Source organism: Peromyscus californicus, unplaced genomic scaffold, assembly GCF_007827085.1.
Source record: "Peromyscus californicus insignis strain IS unplaced genomic scaffold, ASM782708v3 Scaffold_6__1_contigs__length_162567912, whole genome shotgun sequence".
In the NCBI taxonomy this organism is placed as follows: domain Eukaryota; kingdom Metazoa; phylum Chordata; class Mammalia; order Rodentia; family Cricetidae; genus Peromyscus; species Peromyscus californicus.
Window position 1 is genome coordinate 54,849,520 of NW_026294584.1, and position 17,431 is coordinate 54,866,950.

At 40.6% G+C, this 17,431-nt stretch overlaps 2 protein-coding genes and 1 long non-coding RNA gene across 3 annotated transcripts in view; 1 reads left to right on the forward strand and 2 right to left on the reverse strand.

The window, feature by feature from the left end:
* The window catches only part of Kel (Kell metallo-endopeptidase (Kell blood group)), a 77,876-nt gene extending 61,527 nt beyond the window's left edge, over positions 1–16,349 (reverse strand). Inside the window, exon 1 of the mRNA XM_052721395.1 lies at positions 16,265–16,349. The gene's annotated coding sequence lies outside the window, so the exon portion shown is untranslated. The remainder of the gene's footprint in view (positions 1–16,264) is intronic.
* On the reverse strand, positions 4,867–7,905 carry LOC128099458 (olfactory receptor 9A4-like). Its single transcript, XM_052721397.1, has one exon. It carries the CDS (start codon positions 7,572–7,574, stop codon positions 6,633–6,635), a length of 942 nt encoding a protein of 313 aa, XP_052577357.1. The 5' UTR covers positions 7,575–7,905; the 3' UTR covers positions 4,867–6,632.
* Positions 16,350–16,412: 63 nt separating the features above from the next.
* LOC128100028 (uncharacterized) overlaps positions 16,413–17,431 on the forward strand; it is a 60,675-nt gene continuing 59,656 nt past the window's right edge. The window contains exon 1 of the long non-coding RNA XR_008214644.1: positions 16,413–16,519. This is a non-coding gene — a long non-coding RNA (uncharacterized LOC128100028). The remainder of the gene's footprint in view (positions 16,520–17,431) is intronic.

Consider the following 17,431-nt stretch of genomic DNA (forward strand, 5'->3'; position numbering starts at 1 on the left):
GTGTGTGTGTGTGTTTGTGTGTGTGTTTGTGTGTGTGTGTGTGCATGCACATGTATATAACAGAAAGAGAGAGAGACAGAGAAATCCAAGAAGGAGACAGAGAGAGAAACTGGAGAAGTATTAGCTGAGAGGAAAAGAGAATGAAGGAAGAAGAGAATAAAGACAAGAAAAGGGAGAGGATCCAGTTGAGCCAGTGTGAGATAGCTCTAGATGAGTACTGCACCAACAGCCTGTATCTTCTCTAAGGAGTCCATTGATAGCTTTTGTCTTATAGCCCTATAAATATCAGATTATCCCTCTTGTGATAGCTAGCTTTAATTGTCAACTTAAAAAAAAAACAAAAACAAAACAAAATCACCTGGGAAGAGAGCCTCAATAAGAAACTGTCTACATTGGGTTTGTTTGTGGGTAGGGTATTGTCTTAATTGAGTTAATTGATATGGGAAGACTCAGATCACTATGGGTGACATCATTCACTAGACAGGAGGTCCTGGGCTGTATGAGAGTGGAAAAGTGTAGTTGAGCACAAACGAGCAAGTGAGCAAGTGAGCATTGTATATATTCTTTGTTCTCTACTGTGCATGTGATCTGAGGCTTGTTTGAAATTCCTGCCTTGATTTTCCATCAAGATGATCTGTAATCTGGAGTAAGATGAAATAAACTCCTTTCACCTCTAAGTTGTTGGGGTTTTTTGTTTGTTTTTTGTCAGGATAACTTATCACAGCAACAGAAATAAAACTAGAACACTCTCTTTTATAGTTGTGGCTATCTGTGAAGATGGCTGATGGCCACTTGGGTCATGGTGAAGGAATTTTTACTGGATCTTTTCTCTTTGTGTTGCAGAATCCTTTCCATTTGAATGCCACAGCTCCCCCCTCCCCATTTGATAAACAATGATAACTGGCTCAAATCTGGAGCCTGTGGGAAGGATCATGACTTTCCATTAGAGTGACGGCATGTAGTCCTCTCATTTACCCAATGCCTTTTGATTAGGTATTCTAAGTAGTACACTTTTCAGTATTTTACCCATAAACATCATGTTATATTGTCCTTCTTTTAAGATCCTCATTCATATCACTCCTTTCTGACATATCAACCGTTCTGCCTCCTAAGCTAGGTGAGTATGTTTCCATCTGACAGTTAATCCATCTGTCCTTTGCTGTTGTGGCCAGCTGTGTGTCCTGCTACTAGAGAGCCCGGCTCTGAAACAGTGGCTCCCAACAAGCCATCGCAAGTGATACCCTCTTTAATAGCACTTTGAAAATGACCTTACTTAATAGAGTGTCCTGCAGGCCTCTGAGGAACAGGATCAGCTGGTAGGATTTTCTGTCTAATGCACATCAATTATAGCTTTTCCACTCTCTAAGTCATCTAGTTCCTCCTGCCATACTTTTCCACAGCTATACTGGGCAGGTCTATCACTTTAATAAAGGTTATTACTTTTTGAAAAATTTTATGAGTCAACAAATGGCATATATCAGCCTATTTATAGACCATTGGCTAAAGTGTTAAATTATCCATGATGGAGGAATACCTCCAAATCTGCACTTCTCCTTTGTCCAGCCTCATATTCCAAGCACTCCCCCTAATAGCCTGCTCTCTGAATCCTCTCCAGCCATACATTTTCTGGTGCATGCCAGGCCAGTCTTTCTGTAGCTTTGGTGTATAATGTCTCCAATTCGCTGGTAGCTTCAGTTCTCGAGTCTATGTTGAGAGTAAAATCTATTGCCATCCTTTTAGAAGAAGATAAGGTAGAATCAGACTGTGAGGAAGGCAAATACTGTCTTCTAAGGCAATGTGTGAGAGGCTTATAGGTTGAGTACCTCCTAACAGTCTGATACCGTATCTTCTCTGGCACTGCTTTTGTCCTACTGTCCTGTAAATATCTGATCATTCCACTTGTGACAGCTAGCTTGAATTGTCAACTTGAAACTACTTAGACTCACCTGGGAAGAGATCACTTGAGTTCGGTATACTCCTCAAGTAAGAGAAGGGACTGTATTTTTCATCAGGAGATCAGGTCATTGATTCTGGCCAAGTACAGTGCTTTGAGTAATAATGGCCCACATCGGTCCATATATTGAAATGCTGGGTTTCCAGTTGGTTGAACTGTTTGCGAAGATCAGGATGTATGGCCTTGTTGGAGGAGGTATACCTCTAGAGGTGGGCTTTGAGGTTTCAAAAGCCCACACTGTTGTAAAATGGCACACGAAAGGCCTTGGCGGGTTTGAGCATCTCAATGCTAACACACACCATTTCCAGTTAGCATTCTCTCTCTCTCTTTCTTTTTCTCTCTCTGCCTTGTCCTTGTGGGTTGAGATATAAACTCTCAGCTATTACTCCAATGCCATGCCTGTCTACTTGCTGTGAAGTTTTCCTGTGTCCCAGCTGGCCAGCAGTCAGGACAAATCTCTCCCACTGGCATCCCCCAAGGAAACACACAGAGGCTTATATTAATTATAACTGCTCAGCCATTAGCTCAGGCTTATTACTGACTAGCTCTTACACTTAAACTAACTCATAATTCTTATCTATGTTTAGCCATGTGGCTTAGTACCTTTTCTCAGTTCTGCCTTCACATCTTGCTTCCTCTGTGTCTGGTTGGCAACTCCTGACTCAGCCTTTCTCTTCCCAGAATTCTTTGTCTGCTTATCCTGCCTATACTTCCTGCCTGGCTACTGGCCAATCAGCATTTTATTAAACCAGTGTACAAAAGCATTATCCCACAGCACCCCACCATAAGGGTGATGGACTCACACTCTGAAACCATAATCCCTGAATAAAATCTTTCTTCTCTAAGTTGCCTTGGTCATAGTGTCTCATGACAGCAACAGAAAGGCAAGTAGCACACCATGAAATATTGATATTCATAGTTCTCATTTGCATCATCACAGAAATCTCCATACAAAGACTAGAGGGCAATGATGTCACTATCCACCAACAGATTGATGCTTGTCACCTTGAGTGCAATGGTTTACATTAGAATACAATGTTAATAATCAGGTAATCCAGAAAGCTGAAGCAGGAGGATTGCTATGAGTTTTAGACCATCTTAGGCCACCTGATGGGTTCCAAGCCATCCTGAGCTACAGTATATGTGAAAACTTATCCCTAAATAATAAAAAGGTGGTGGGGTGGGAAGAATCATGTCATCTAGGTTGTTTCAGTTTCCATTCTTCTTCCTGTTTTACCACGTGACCACTCCTGCTTGTACTCTCTTTATTTTAATGGCACCCACCACATCATCCCCATAACTGGAACCAAGAAGATGCTTGTATCAAGCTCTTAGAATCCAGCATAGGGGGAAAATTGAACTTCTCATCTTTATAAAGTACTCAGCTATGGGTATTTTGTTATAGCAACAGAAAATGAACTAATAAACTCTCAACTCTGCTGTATTGCTGGAAATAGACTGAGTCTATTATTTTCTATTATTAATGTCTATTATTAATGTCACTAAAGAGTATCTACCAAGCTATATAGTTCTTACAGTTCCCATGTCCTTGAATTTCTGAAATACTAGCCCACCAAGAGGAAAAAATTCTTAGTTTTATGTCCTTCATGGTCTAATAAGGTATGTCAATACCTCCAAAGAGATATGCTCACTGACATCTGACAAAGAGATATGTTCACTGACATCTGCCATCAAATGACTTTTTGTCTTTATATCAGCCACCTATCCTGGACTGGGTAGGAGTAAAATATAAACTTCCTTCATGAGATGGCTGCTTCCCAGTCAAGGAAAATTCCCTGAAGAATGTGAGGCTATGAGCAGCCTGAGTATAATTGCTTGTTTAGAGGATGTGGAAAGGATATACCTAAGTGCTCTTAAATTTCACAATTTCCCAAAAAGTCTACCTGAAGGAGAATAGATGTTTTGATAGCTAATTCAAGAATAGTCTTGTTTACAAGTCAAGTTGTATTAAGTCACCAGACAGAGGATTCCAAACAAACAACCAGGTGGCAATTTGCAGAGCCTAACAGCTGGATGTGATCAGAATTACATAAAAAAACACCCTGTGTAAAGTCACCATCACCTCAGGAAGACTTCATGGATGTCAAAGCCTCTATCCTCTGAGGAGTCATTCTATAGGGTACATAGTCAGGGACACATACCACACAAAAATAGTTCATCCAGAACATTAAGCAAACTGACAAAAATAATTGCAATCAAGCTGTCAATACTGGATCCAGTACCTGCAATAAACAATTTAATATCTGAAATGTCTACCTTTCAACCCAAGATAATAGCACCTGTAAAGAAGCAGTAAAGAATGACCCATGCACAAGAGGAAAAGTAGATTACAGAAACTGCATGTGTGAGAGGCAGTATGTCACATTAAAATTCAATTTAAACATATTCAAAGAGCTGAAGGAAACAGTGCTTATAAAATTAAAGTATGATGACCCTGTTTCTCTGCACTAAGGAATACAGATCAAATTAGAAACCGTATCATTTAAAAGTACCATGCATGAAATGGATATTTCCTAGAGGATCTCAACAGTATATTTCAAGAAAAAAATGAATAAACTTGAAGATGTATCAAAATGAATTATGAAGTTCAAAGAACAAAGACTAAACCCTGAAAAAAAGGAGCAACCTCAGATAATTATGACACATCTTTAAGTATACCAACATATACCTAATGAGAGTATGAGAAAAACAGGAGAATACAGAAACAGATCATTATTGGACATTTCCTAAATTTAGTAAAAATAAGAAAAGAAAAAAGAAAAGAGAAAGAAAAAGAAAAGCATTAATCTACACATCCACAGAAGTCAATATATTTCTCAAAAAATAAATTCAAAGACAGTTACAACAATTTCTGTGGGGGAAAAAAAAGACAAGAAAACAATATTCTTTTCAACCAAATTCATAGGTGATGATACTCTGTAAGATCAGCAACTGACTTCTAGTTAGAAACAATTACAACCAGAAGGAAGTGGGTAGAGTGCTAAATACCAACAGAAAATAAAATCCAAGGTCCAACTGGGGGACAGAGATAGATGAGGAAAGCAGAATTAGTCTCCCAGACATGGTGACTTCTTGTTTCCAGAAGACATTGCAAGAACTAGAGGGAAAGTACTAGGAACCGGATCTAAACGTGACCGATGGGGAAATGGGGAGGAGCCAGACGTCCTGTAATCACCCAATCCAGCATCTGTTTGTAGTTCTAGCCCTAGGCCTCTCCCATCCCAACTGGATAAAGCTATTACATTTCCTTCCTCTGTGGCTTGATCTTCTGTCTTTCCCGGTGCTCAAGTCTTTGTGCCAGGTAACGTGCTTAGTGAACCCTCATATGACAACTAGTACCCATGTTACACAATAAAAACTAAAACTGAAAATAATGCTCTATTCAGCAAAATTATTTTTCAAAATGTAGGGAAAAGAGAGACAATCCCAGACAAAAAAGGACTGGTTGCTGACAGACCAAACGCTTCCTATAAGGATGTTAAGAAGTTTTTCAATCTGGAGATGAGGCTCAGTGATCCAGTGCTTGCCTAGCAGTGAGTGTCGGAGGACTTCCTAACACACACACACACACACACACACACACACACACACACACACACACACACACACACTCACGCACACACACACACTCACGTACACACACACACTTCAGAGATGGTAAGATCTACTGACTACCACCATATAAATAAACTCCTTCCTCTAACATTATGCAAAATTCCACAACTACTTCCCCCAAACCCAATTTCTTGAATTGCCTCTCATCTTTTAAATACTTCATAAAGAGAAATCATTTAGAAGGTATCAGGGACTACTGAACTTGGAAGTTAGAAATCTTCGACTGAGGTAAGTTTGAACAGAAATGGCAGTTTCAGTAGCTGTAACACACAACACTATCTAATTTACTATTTAATTTTTGGTTTTTTTTTTCTATGCCTGACTCAAAGAGTGCCAGCTTATGCAATACTCTGAAGTTTAAGAAAAGAAATATTTCCCATTCCTGTACTCAAATATTTCCTTCTGGATACTACCAAGATTTATCAGAGGAAATGTTTGCCATGTGCCCCATTGCCATTGTATATTGTTTCTGTGCCAATATACAAACAATGCTACATTCGTAATTATGTACCAATTGAGCCAGGACAATCATAATATGATCTAAAAATAAAAAGAGAAGCCAAAGACATTTAAAATGTAGATGGACATCTTGTCAAGTAATTGCACTAAAATACAGAGAATGACTTAGCAAAGTTGATGAAGAACCAGAGTGCTCATGCTTATCTTTGTACTCTGCTGATGACACCTCTCACACTCCATCTTTCTTCTCCTCTCGCCTCTAGGAAATACATCTTCAGAGCCAGATACTGAGAAATTGGATGCTTAAGAAACACTGTTTCCTTTCCCTAGCCCCTCCAGTGTCTTCAAGAACATTCATCCCTGTGCTCAACAGTACAAAGAGGCAGACACAAAGTCTGCAAAGTCCTCGGTAGCATAAAAAGAGATCCATCTGATTGGTGTGCCTTTGGAGGGAGTTTGGAAGTAGATCTTCCATGGCATGACTGCAGTTTGCGCACAGGATTCAGATTGGACAGCAACTTTAATGGAAGAGAGAAGTTGAGATTTTCTAGGTTATGCCACCGAAGAGTGATAAAGAGAAGAGCTAATCCCTGAAGAGCAGACAGCAACGCTTCACTCCGTCTCTAAGGGCCTCTTTGACTTTGTCATTCCGAAGAGTGAAGATGAAGGGGTTCAGGAAAGGGGTTACCACGGAAACCAGTAACGAAGCCACCCTGTTGTACTCAGCCGCCTGTGTTTGCTTGGGTTTCACATACAGGAACAAGCAGCTGCCATAGCCAATGACAACAAAGGTGAAGTGGGAGGCACAGGTGGAGAAGGCTTTCTTGCGGCCAGAGGCTGAGGGGATCTTGAGGATGGTGGAGATGATGTAGGTATAGGAGACAATTGTGGGGATCAAGGATCCAATAATAATGAAAACAGCCATTAAGAAAAGAATGAACTCCGTGAGAAAGGTGTCATTACAAGACAGTTTGAGCAACTGACTTCGGTCACAGTAAAAATGATCTAACAGATTTGATTTGCAGAAAGTAAATTGGAATGTGGCATAAACTGGCCAGATTTCTGAAAGGAAGCCAAACACCCAGGACACAATCACCACCCAGATGCAAGTAAGACTGTTCATGATGACACTATACCTCAAAGGGTTGCAGACTGCCACATAACGGTCCACAGCCATTGCTCCAAGCACGACAAACTCAGTGGTGCCTAAAGAGAGATAAAGGAAGAGCTGGACAACACATCCAGTCAGAGATATTGTCTGGATTCCAGGGAGCAGCAGTCCCCACAGCATCATGGGAACAATTGTAGTTGTTACCAGAATCTCCAGGAGAGAGAGGTTGGCGAGGAAGAAATACATGGGGGACTGTAGATGTTTATCAACACAAACAATCAGGATGATGATCATGTTTCCCAGCAGTGTCACTGAATAGAAGAAAAAGAATATGGCAAAAAGAATGCGGTGTAGCTCTTGGGATCCAGGGAAGCCTAGCAGGCAGAATTCAGTGGCACTAGAGAGATTGTCCATCACTAGATTTTGACTTTTGTTTCCAAGTTCGAAGTATCAAACAGATCCTCCTGGTCATGGGATTATCCTTCTTCCTCTCGGATTAACTGTTCCAGAAGACAATGGCATTCCAGAGAAAGGTTAAAGGACAGAACTTTGAGTACCGGTTCTCCACAACACCACACAGAGCAATCCAGAGGCCAACAGAACAAAGGCCAGTGTCTTGGGCCGGTATTCTTGCCATCCTCAGATTTTAAAACATTACAGAACATCAATATCTCCATATGAAAACTCGGGGGTGGTGATGAGTTCTCAAAGTAGAATCACTCTTTTCTAACTGCGTTTTCCCTCAAAAGCCCTGGAAATATTGAAAGACAAGAGCCGGTACAGATAAGATGCCAAAACATCAGAAGCTCTGATACCTGGTTCTCTCTTTGTTAGTTCTTTTATCTTCTCAACTATTACCTCAAAAACTTCTTTCCAATCACCTTTTCTCATACAAGGAAGCATGCTGATTAGTGAACTCCACTTTTCTTCACAGTATTTATTACCTGATGTTATGTGTCTAATTGTTTATTGCTCTCCTATAGTATTAAACAAGATAACCATGAAGAGGACAAGTGGCAAATTCCTGCCCTGTGGAATTTATATTCAAGGGGAATATATGTGTGAAACCACACATGAGAAGTAAATAGAGTACATAATAATTAGTTCACTAGTAGTATCGTGTAGAAATTAGACTAGGAAATTTAATTTTATTTATTTTTCATTTATAACTTGAGAATATAAGTTCTATGAAAACAACATCTTCAAACTAGGATTAGAATATATGATATATAAATATATAATATAATATAAATATGTTATAAGCAATATAATATCTTTTATACCATATATAATACATAATATATTTATATTTATATATGTATTATATCATGTATTTTTTACCCACATAAGTAACGTGGAAATTTTTCAGCTGATCAATGTGTGAGTGGATGATATAGGTTAAGTACTACTTGTCTGGGCCAAGACTAGTTCAGCCATAACCCTTCAGTCCTACACACCTTAGCTTCCCCTCCTGTCTCACCTCAGCACTGTCCTTCCTCCCTGCCCTTCCTTTAAATGCCCTCTCTAGTTCTCTGTGGCTGTTTTCTAATGGAAGGTCTCAGACTTCAAGGCTAGAAAGGTCAAAGGGATCAATGTCTGCTTTTCTTTCACAGCCTTTGGATTACCAGCAGAAAATGAAGAAAGCAGACACAGCAAGAAGTTCTCCAATCAGTATTAGAGCGGCACAGGGCTGAACGAGCATGCTGTGTGGAGGACTCGGGCTGAACCGGTCCCCTCTGCTGCTGCCCACCCCCCCCCCCAATGCCACAGCTCCATTTTCTTCAGCTTCTCCAAGACATCCAAGTCCCAGACTGTCCACCCAGTCCCTCTAGTCTCTCCTTCACAGAGGCAGAACTTTAAGAAATCACTGACCTCTTCAGAAGGACTTCATGTTGCTTCTGTTGTTCTATAGACTCAACAGAAACAAACTCCTGCCTGGCTAGTGTTGAGCTGTAGAAGCTGCTGGAACCTGCACTCATGGTGAGGAGGGTGATGGAATCTATCCAGGAGCTTAGGAGGAAGTCTAGCAATAAAAGTACTGTACAGACTTGAGAATTTGTCCTTCTCCTCGCTTCCCTTCCCCCTTAATCTCTTTCCCAAGGGAACTTTGTCACTGAGATTTATCTTCTTAATTAACCCAAGCTCAGAGAGTTCCCTCAGCAATCCATCTGGGGAGATCAGAAAAAAGTTTTAGTTATCTTCGTTTTTGACCAATCAAGTTGCAGAACTTTTCTAAGTCTTTTAGTGAAGAAACCTGAAATCATGTTGATCGGGGACTTCTTTTTTTTTTTTTTTATTAATTTATTTTGCAATACAATTCAGTTCTACATATCAGCCACGGATTCCCTTGTTCTCCCCCCTCCCGTCCCCCTCACCTTCCCCCCAACCCCCCCCCCCCCCATTCCCATCTCCTCCAGGGCAAAGCCTTCCCCACAGACTGAGGTCAACCTGGTAGACTCAGTCCAGGTAGGTCTAGTCCCCTCCTCCCAGGCCGAGCCAAACAATCCTGCATAGGCCCCAGGTTTCAAACAGCCAACTCATGCAATGAGCACAAGATCTGGTCCCACTGCCTGGATGCCTCCCAAACAGATCAAGCCAATCAACTGTCTCATCCATTCAGAGGGCCTGATCCAGTGTGGACCCCTCAGCCATTGGTTCATAGTTCATGTGTTTCCATTCATTTGGCTATTTGTCCCTGTGCTTTATCCAACCTTGGTCTCAACAATTCTCGCTCATATAAACCCTCCTCATTCTCGCTAATTGGACTCCCAGAGATCCACCCGGGGCCTAGTCATGGATCTCTGCATCCAGATCCCTCAGTAGTTGGATGAGGTTTCTAGCACAACAATTAGGGTGTTTGGCCATCCCATCACCAGAGTAGGTCAGTTCGGGCTGTCTCTCGACCACTGCCAGCAGTCTGTTGTGTGGGTATCTTTGTGGATTTCTGTGGGCCTCTCTAGCACTTTGCTTCTTCCTATTCTCATGTGGTCTTTATTTACCATGGTCTCCTATTCCTTGTTCTCCCTCTCTGTTGTTGATCCAGCTGGGATCTCCCGCTCCCCCAAGCTCTCTTTCCCTCAACCCTCGCCTTTCATTACCGCCACTCATGTCCAGGCTGTTCATGTAGATCTCATTCCATTTCTCTGTCATTGGGTGATCCCTGTGTCTTTCTTGGGGTCCTGTTTTCCAGGTAGCCTCCCTGGTGATGTGAGTAGCAGACAAGTCATCCTTGTTTCATGTCTAGTATCTTGCTATGAGTGAGTACATACCATGTTTGTCTTTCTGAGTCTGGGTTACCTCACTCAGGATGATTTTTTCTAGATCCATCCATTTGTCTGTAAACCTCATGATGCCATTGTTTTTCTCTGCTGAGTAGTATTCCATTGTGTATATGTACCACATTTTGTTTATCCATTCTTCAGTTGAAGGGCATCTGGGTTGTTTCCATGTTCTGGCTATTACAAACAATGCTGATATGAACATAACTGAACAAGTGCTCTTATGGTGTGGTTGAGCATTTCTTGGGTATATGCCCAAGAGTGGTATAGCTGGATCTTGGGGGAGATTGATTCCCAATTTTCTAAGAAAGCGCCATATTGATTTCCAAAGTGGTTGTACAAGCTTGCATTCCCACCAGCAGTGGAGGAGAGTTCCCCTAGCTCCACATCCTCTCCAGCATAAGGTGTCTTCAGTGTTTTTGATCTTAGCCATTCTGACAGGCGTAAGGTGGTATCTCAGAGTTGTTTTGATTTGCATTTCCCTGATGATTAGGGATGTTGAGCAGTTCCTTAAATGTCTTTCGGCCATTTGAGTTTCCTCTGTTGAGAATTCTCTGTTTAGCTCTATAGCCCATTTCTTAATTGGACTGTTGGGCATTTTGATGTCTAATTTCTTGAATTCCTTATATATTCTGGATATCAGTCCTCTGTCAGATGTGGGGTTGGTGAAGATCTTTTCCAATTCTGTAGGCTGTCGCTTTGCCTTGTTGACCGTATCCTTTGATCGGGGACTTCTTAATCTAAGGTTGCCTTCCCCACAGGGCCCCTAGGCCTGTTGTCTGGAATGTGTCTCAGCCTCTAAGTAGTTCATCTTCTCAGTTCATTATCTCAGGCTCTTTCCATTATTCTAATTTAATCAGAGCCCAGATTACCTTCATCCTCACAGAGATACTGTAATTTTCCTGGAAAAATATACGTTAATATTTCCCAATACCTCTACCTCAAGCTTAGTGAAAGCCTTAACTTGACCTCAAATCCTTCATGAAGCCTGATTTGTCCCCCATCTACATTGGGAGCCCTGCAGCCTAGTCTTAGATCAACATATGACTACCTGTCCAACAGGTTTCCTCCAGGCAAGGCACCCATGGAAATGGACTCTCACTTGGCAAGGACTGGTAGTCCACGGGACAGTGTGGGAATCTGCAAAATTCATGCAACTTGCAGGCTCTTTTCTCTCTCACTATATTGGTGATACTTTGGGAAGTTTTTAGTTTTACTTGGTCAATCACACATGCAACAGCTATAATTCTCCCTGGAAATTCTGTTCTTTCTCAAATTATTTTCCCCTAAGATTCAGCAGGGGGCTAATGTTTCTCAAATCTCTTATCTGGAATTAACTAACTACAACTACTAATCCTGGGAAATTTTCTGACTCAATAGAGACAGTTAGATACATATGAGAAAACAACATTTGGAACATTAACCATGTCTCACATTTCTGGAAAGGAGAGCAGGACATGCATACACAGAATGGGGAAAAGCCTCAGGAATACACATAATGCCAGCTGTTGAGAGTAAGTTCCCTTTGCTTTGGACACCAAGCATATAGAATCAATGATAGGATCTAGTATGGCCCATTGGAAAAAATGCAATGTAAAATATGGTATGGAAAGATCCATCTTTTACCATACACAGGAGCTTATATTGGTAGAAGTATGGTATAGTGAGATGGGAAAAGAGTGCCTTATCAAAGGTTTCCTTTCACAGAGAGATTGAGACATGAGACCCTCTTGTAGAAAAGGGAGCCATATAAAAGCATATCTTGCAGACATAAAAGAATTGTTTGGGTTTGAATATTGTTGTCCTTAAACCATTGTATCCATGTCTATTACTTTTTAACTTTGTAACCCCAAGTAGCTGCCAGCTGAACTCTGTCTAGAATAAAGCTATATAGGGTGTGGGAAAGTATATTGGAGGAAGCACAAAGGGGAACAGTGGGGACTTTTTAATGATTACAATGTATTCCTTAAAATAAGACCTATTTCTTAAAGTCAAAAATAGAAGCCAATAATAAAGCTGCTCATGTAACCTTGGTAAGGAACAGTCTGTTGAAGTACAAATAAAGATGGCTGGAGCTATTTGGGGCCACTTGAGTGCAATCCACCTGGTAGTCAGATTTCTTCCTTGTGCCAATACCGCTTCCCCACCTCAGAACATGAACCCAAGCCAAGGCTGACCCCTGGCAGGGTGGTGCCCAAACAGGGACCTGAAGGTGGTATGTATTGGGACTGAAGGGGAGAGGATCCTGTCTAAGGGTGCTGCAGACCCACCAGAAGAGCCCCTGGTTTCGGGGAAGGACAGGTAATCAAAGAACTTTTGAGAATTCAGTGCCCTGTTCCAATAGAAATGGAAGAGTGTGGTTCAAAGGAAGCTACTCTTTACATTAATAGAGACAGGTAGATATATATGAGAAAACAACACTTGGAACATTAACCATGTCTCACAGTTCTGGAAAGTAGAGTAAGGCATGCATACAAAGAATAGGGGGAAAGCCTCAGGAATACACATAGTGCCATGTTGAGAGTAAGTTCCCTTTGATTTGGACACCAAGCATATAGAATCAATGATAGGATCTAGCATGGTCCAATGGGGAAAATGGAATGTAAAATATGGTATGGAAAGATCCATCTTTTACATTACACAGAAGCTTATATTTGTGGAAAAGGTAAGCATATTGTTAAAGCAAAAGATTTAAAAGTTTCTACTAGTCAAGTCATAGAGTTTTTACAGTTTATTCAGAAAGTTTGTGCTTGGTTTCCTGTGGTGGGAATACCCTTGTTATCTCATTCAGGATCTGAGAAGGAAGCAACAAGGTATCATAATTCTGATTGGTACCCCCTGCAATGACTAATTGTGAATCATTCCACATGACCCCCTGAGAAATGTAAAAAGGGGTTGGTGGGATTTCCTGTTGTTGTGCATCAAGCCCACTAGCAGAGTGATTCAACGGGGAAAGAACAGAAAGAGTTAACTTACAAAACGCTTATGGGTGTCGGAAAATGGCTTATAGTGGCCACTTGGCTGAAATTAACAAAGGAAGCCTTGTTGACAGTATCTAAGGTGCCATGCCAGGTCCCTGACACTAAACTGGAAACTCCAGTAGGCAATCCTCTACCCTTACTTTAATTGCAACACTTGGGACAATGTCACTAACTCATCTCTCCAGCTGTTTCCTCCCGTTCCTGCTCTAAGCACTTGTCCCCCCTTTCCTATTAGGTGGGGTGTCACTATGGAGCTCTCTGCTTTGTTTACTTTCACTGTGAAAGCCATGCCAGCATGCCAGGAAGCTTCCTTTTGCCTTACTGGGCCCCCATCACTTGGAAAGGGATGCCTTTCCTCTGTGATTGGGGACATTTCTCTCTGACAGGTCTTTCAGTCTGTTTGGAGATGTCCCAGCTTGAAATTCTTGTTACCGAGACATTTACATCCTCTGCTTCCTCATAACTGTTCTCAGCTCTTTCCTGAAACTTGTCTGCACTCTCTAATTCTCATTTAAGCCCCAAAGTCTTTCCTTTGTCATTTCTTCTTGCCTTCTTGAGAGACAGCCTTAGTAATTTCCCTTCTCAACAATGTGGTGGCCGATTTGGTTTCTTTGGCCCATTTTTATTCCTGGTGCACTATAAAGGGATCAGTAAGCTCGCCAGTCTCCCTATGAACTATATCTATGATTACAGGTTTTATTTTGACACTAGAAAAGCTTCAGTTCAAAGTCATTATTTTTAATGACTAAACTTAACAAGGATGGAACATAAAGTCCTAGTCTTATAAAAAGCTATTAACTTATTGTAAACTGTTGAAGATAATTAAAAATACAAGTTAATGGTTAGTCACTTTATAAATGATCAAATTCTTTAATATGTTCAAAATTATGCTTATAGTCATGCTAAATGCCATTGTAATTAATTATTATAAAAATAAACCTTACTTAGCCCTCTGTATAAATTTTTAAAGTTAAGCCTAAAGTAAATAATTAAGAACAAAGTTTTTATTCAGATTTATGCCTCAGAGATCTGCAAAATATGACATTTAAAATGTTCAAGCTTAAAATAATAGACAAAACTGTCTCTTCTTAGTAGGAACCCTTAAGGTATCCAAAATCAAAATAAAAAATTAATTGGGCAGGATAGCCCCACTTGGATTATGGAAACACTAACCCCTGGGTGAAACTGCCCCATGCATCACTTGTTGCCAGAGCTTTGCTCAAACTGTGGATACTTTTGGGTTGACCACCCTGTTTTACCTGGTCAAAGTGAGGTCAATCTCTTAAATTGCTCCATTATAGAAAAAAATCTCAGACCTGGTTCTGGCAACCAAAGGCCTATGCTATTCTGTATGACAGTCAAAGACTTGCGTACAACCACTGCCCTCAATGAAACTATGGAGACCACCAGAGCCTGGAGTAACCCATCTAGGTAATGGGCCACTGTCATTTTAGTTGATACATAAACCATTTAGATTATATTTCCAGCTATAATTTGTTCTCTTCAGATCACTGAGGATTTTGACTAACTGTGGCTTTAAGAGAAACAAGCACCCAGTTCCTTTCCCATGCTTCAACTGCTTTCTCAGTTTTCTTTTTATGTAAGTTCAAGCCATAGGCCAGCCTCACTTCCTTAAAGCTACTACAAGGTCTGAAAACAATTTGCTTTGCTACCAGATTCCAAAAAGAGATAAATTCACCAAAGAGTTTTCAAAGTAACTTTTTTTTTAACTACTCCTTTATTTCAAGTAACTTACTTTCAATAACTGCTTCAGTAATCAACCACCTGTGTCTCATAGTAAACAACAGGATAAAAAAAAGTGTAAAGCTTTTATGTAAGTTCTAATAATATAAAAACATAAACTGTAAGGATCTAAACAGCTGTTCTAAGGTCTAAGAAATATAACGTAAGGTATGCAAATACAAGTTATAGAGGTCTGAGGACACGAAGGCTTGGGTGGCGAGGTTCCATAAAGGTTCTAAAAATCCACATACCTCAATCTACATTGAGGTATGCGCATTTAATTTATAAGGGTATAAAAAGATGGGTTAAAGTATATTAAAATGTTTCATATTTCTTTCCCTCACTATGCTAGTGTTATATTAAAACTTCAAAAGTTCAGAGTTCTAGCAATAATCAATACAGTTCTGATAAGCTATTAATCTAACTCTGATGAACACTGACTATTATTATCATAGTTACAAGATCAATACTTTAAATTTTCCTTTGGTTGTTATCTGAAGATACAGTTAAAAATGCTTCTCATTGTACTAAAAACATTTGTCTAAGCTATATACACCCAGTCTTCTAGATAAAAATAATTTTTAATGCTCTTAACCAAAATTACTTTTAGGTTCACAAACTTTTACTATGACTCAAATGCATGAGTCTACTGCCTTTTCTATAGTGTGAATTCCAGTACAGACTACAAACAATGATAATGCTAATATGCTAGCATATCTGAAACTTTTGCCTGTAAACAAACAAATAAATAAATAAATGGTTTTTGTAAGGTTCAGATCAACTTGGATCCACCTCTCACAGGTCAAACTAGACTTCAGACAAGTTTTGCCAATCAACAACCCGTTCCCCCACCTGCCTGTTCCTAGGGAGATGGGACCTCTTCCCCTTTCCCTAATTTTTGAGACACCCCTCTCCCAGCTTCCAGGACTGTGGACCTGGAGGTTTCAAATGTACACTTAAGAAAAGCTCCCCCCTAAAAGTCCTTCACTTTATTTCCTGCCCTTAATGTATGTCTGTTCTAGCAGACTTCCAATCAATCAAAGACTGTAGACTGCTCCAGCTACTGACAGCACATCCCTAGCCCCAGATGGTCTTACAGTACCTGGACAGTGAATAAAACAGCCTGCTCTTCCGGGATTTGGTCAATGTTCCAGCATTTTGGGTCCCCAACGACACCCTGATGTCAGCAGGAAGTGGTTGTAGATGATTGCATCACCCCTTGTCACACATTCAACAGAAGGGCTGGGATGTTAAGTTCCAAACCCAGGACATACAACTGAGGATCTTGTGATTGATCAAGGTGGTAAAGCCACTCCTCCTTCTCTATTTTGGGCTGATTTCTCTGCTCTCCATACAGGTACTGCTATCTTTATTATCAATATGTGCTGCTCAGGAATAACTCACATCACAGAGCCACCTCTGTTTCACCCTGCAGCTTGGGGTTTTGAGGAAGTGAGAATGGTGGTTAATGATTCTAAACTGATGTGGGGAGATAGAGATGCTTTTGTTCATATTAAGATTTCTGGTCTCCTAAACCATACAGGACATGAAGATCTTTGCCTATCTGCTTCTCAGCTGATATCACTCCTGAGCCTGGATGTGTTTCCTGTAGCTGGAACATCCCACAGCAGTTTCCCTCTCATATAGGGCATTGGTGGCTGACTCCTCTAGAGGAAGTAAGGATGATAAAGGGGAACTTTGGCTTTTCTCTTTTGTCTAAGGAGCTGATGAAACCCTCCCCACTTAAACGGCTACTACTAAAAAGAGACCAACCCAAGAGGTTCCTTATTGCTTGCCCCAGGGCAAACACAACCATCCGTGGGAGGTGGTCCTGTTATGGGGTACCCAAATTGGCTTCCTTATGTTTTTTTCTGAAAAGGGTGTTGTTTATTCCCCTAAGGACATCCAAGATAAAAATTATGACTGGTCTTTTCTAGTCCCGCTCATGATGATAAATAATTTCTGACTGCCAATAGACACAGATTTCCTCAGTGGAACAAACAATTTTTAGTAGCAGGACAACTTATTACTCATTGGTTTTCACCTGGATGGGTTGTCCCCATGGTTTTGGCCAAACTTTCACCTCATCCTATTCTTCAAAGACATTTATACCAGTTATTTGCGGTCACCAATTATACTTGTATTAAAAAGCCTCCGCAATCCTCCACAGTCATAAGTGACCTTCAGGCCGGGGTTGCTGCCTCTTTTGCTGTACTAATAGGTGGAGATTTGGGGTGAACAATTTTACATATTATAGAAACAAACTCTA

Bases quoted from the DNA above. Each gene is read 5' to 3' on its own strand.
- LOC128099458 (XM_052721397.1), bottom strand. From the start codon at position 7,574: ATGGACAATCTCTCTAGTGCCACTGAATTCTGCCTGCTAGGCTTCCCT.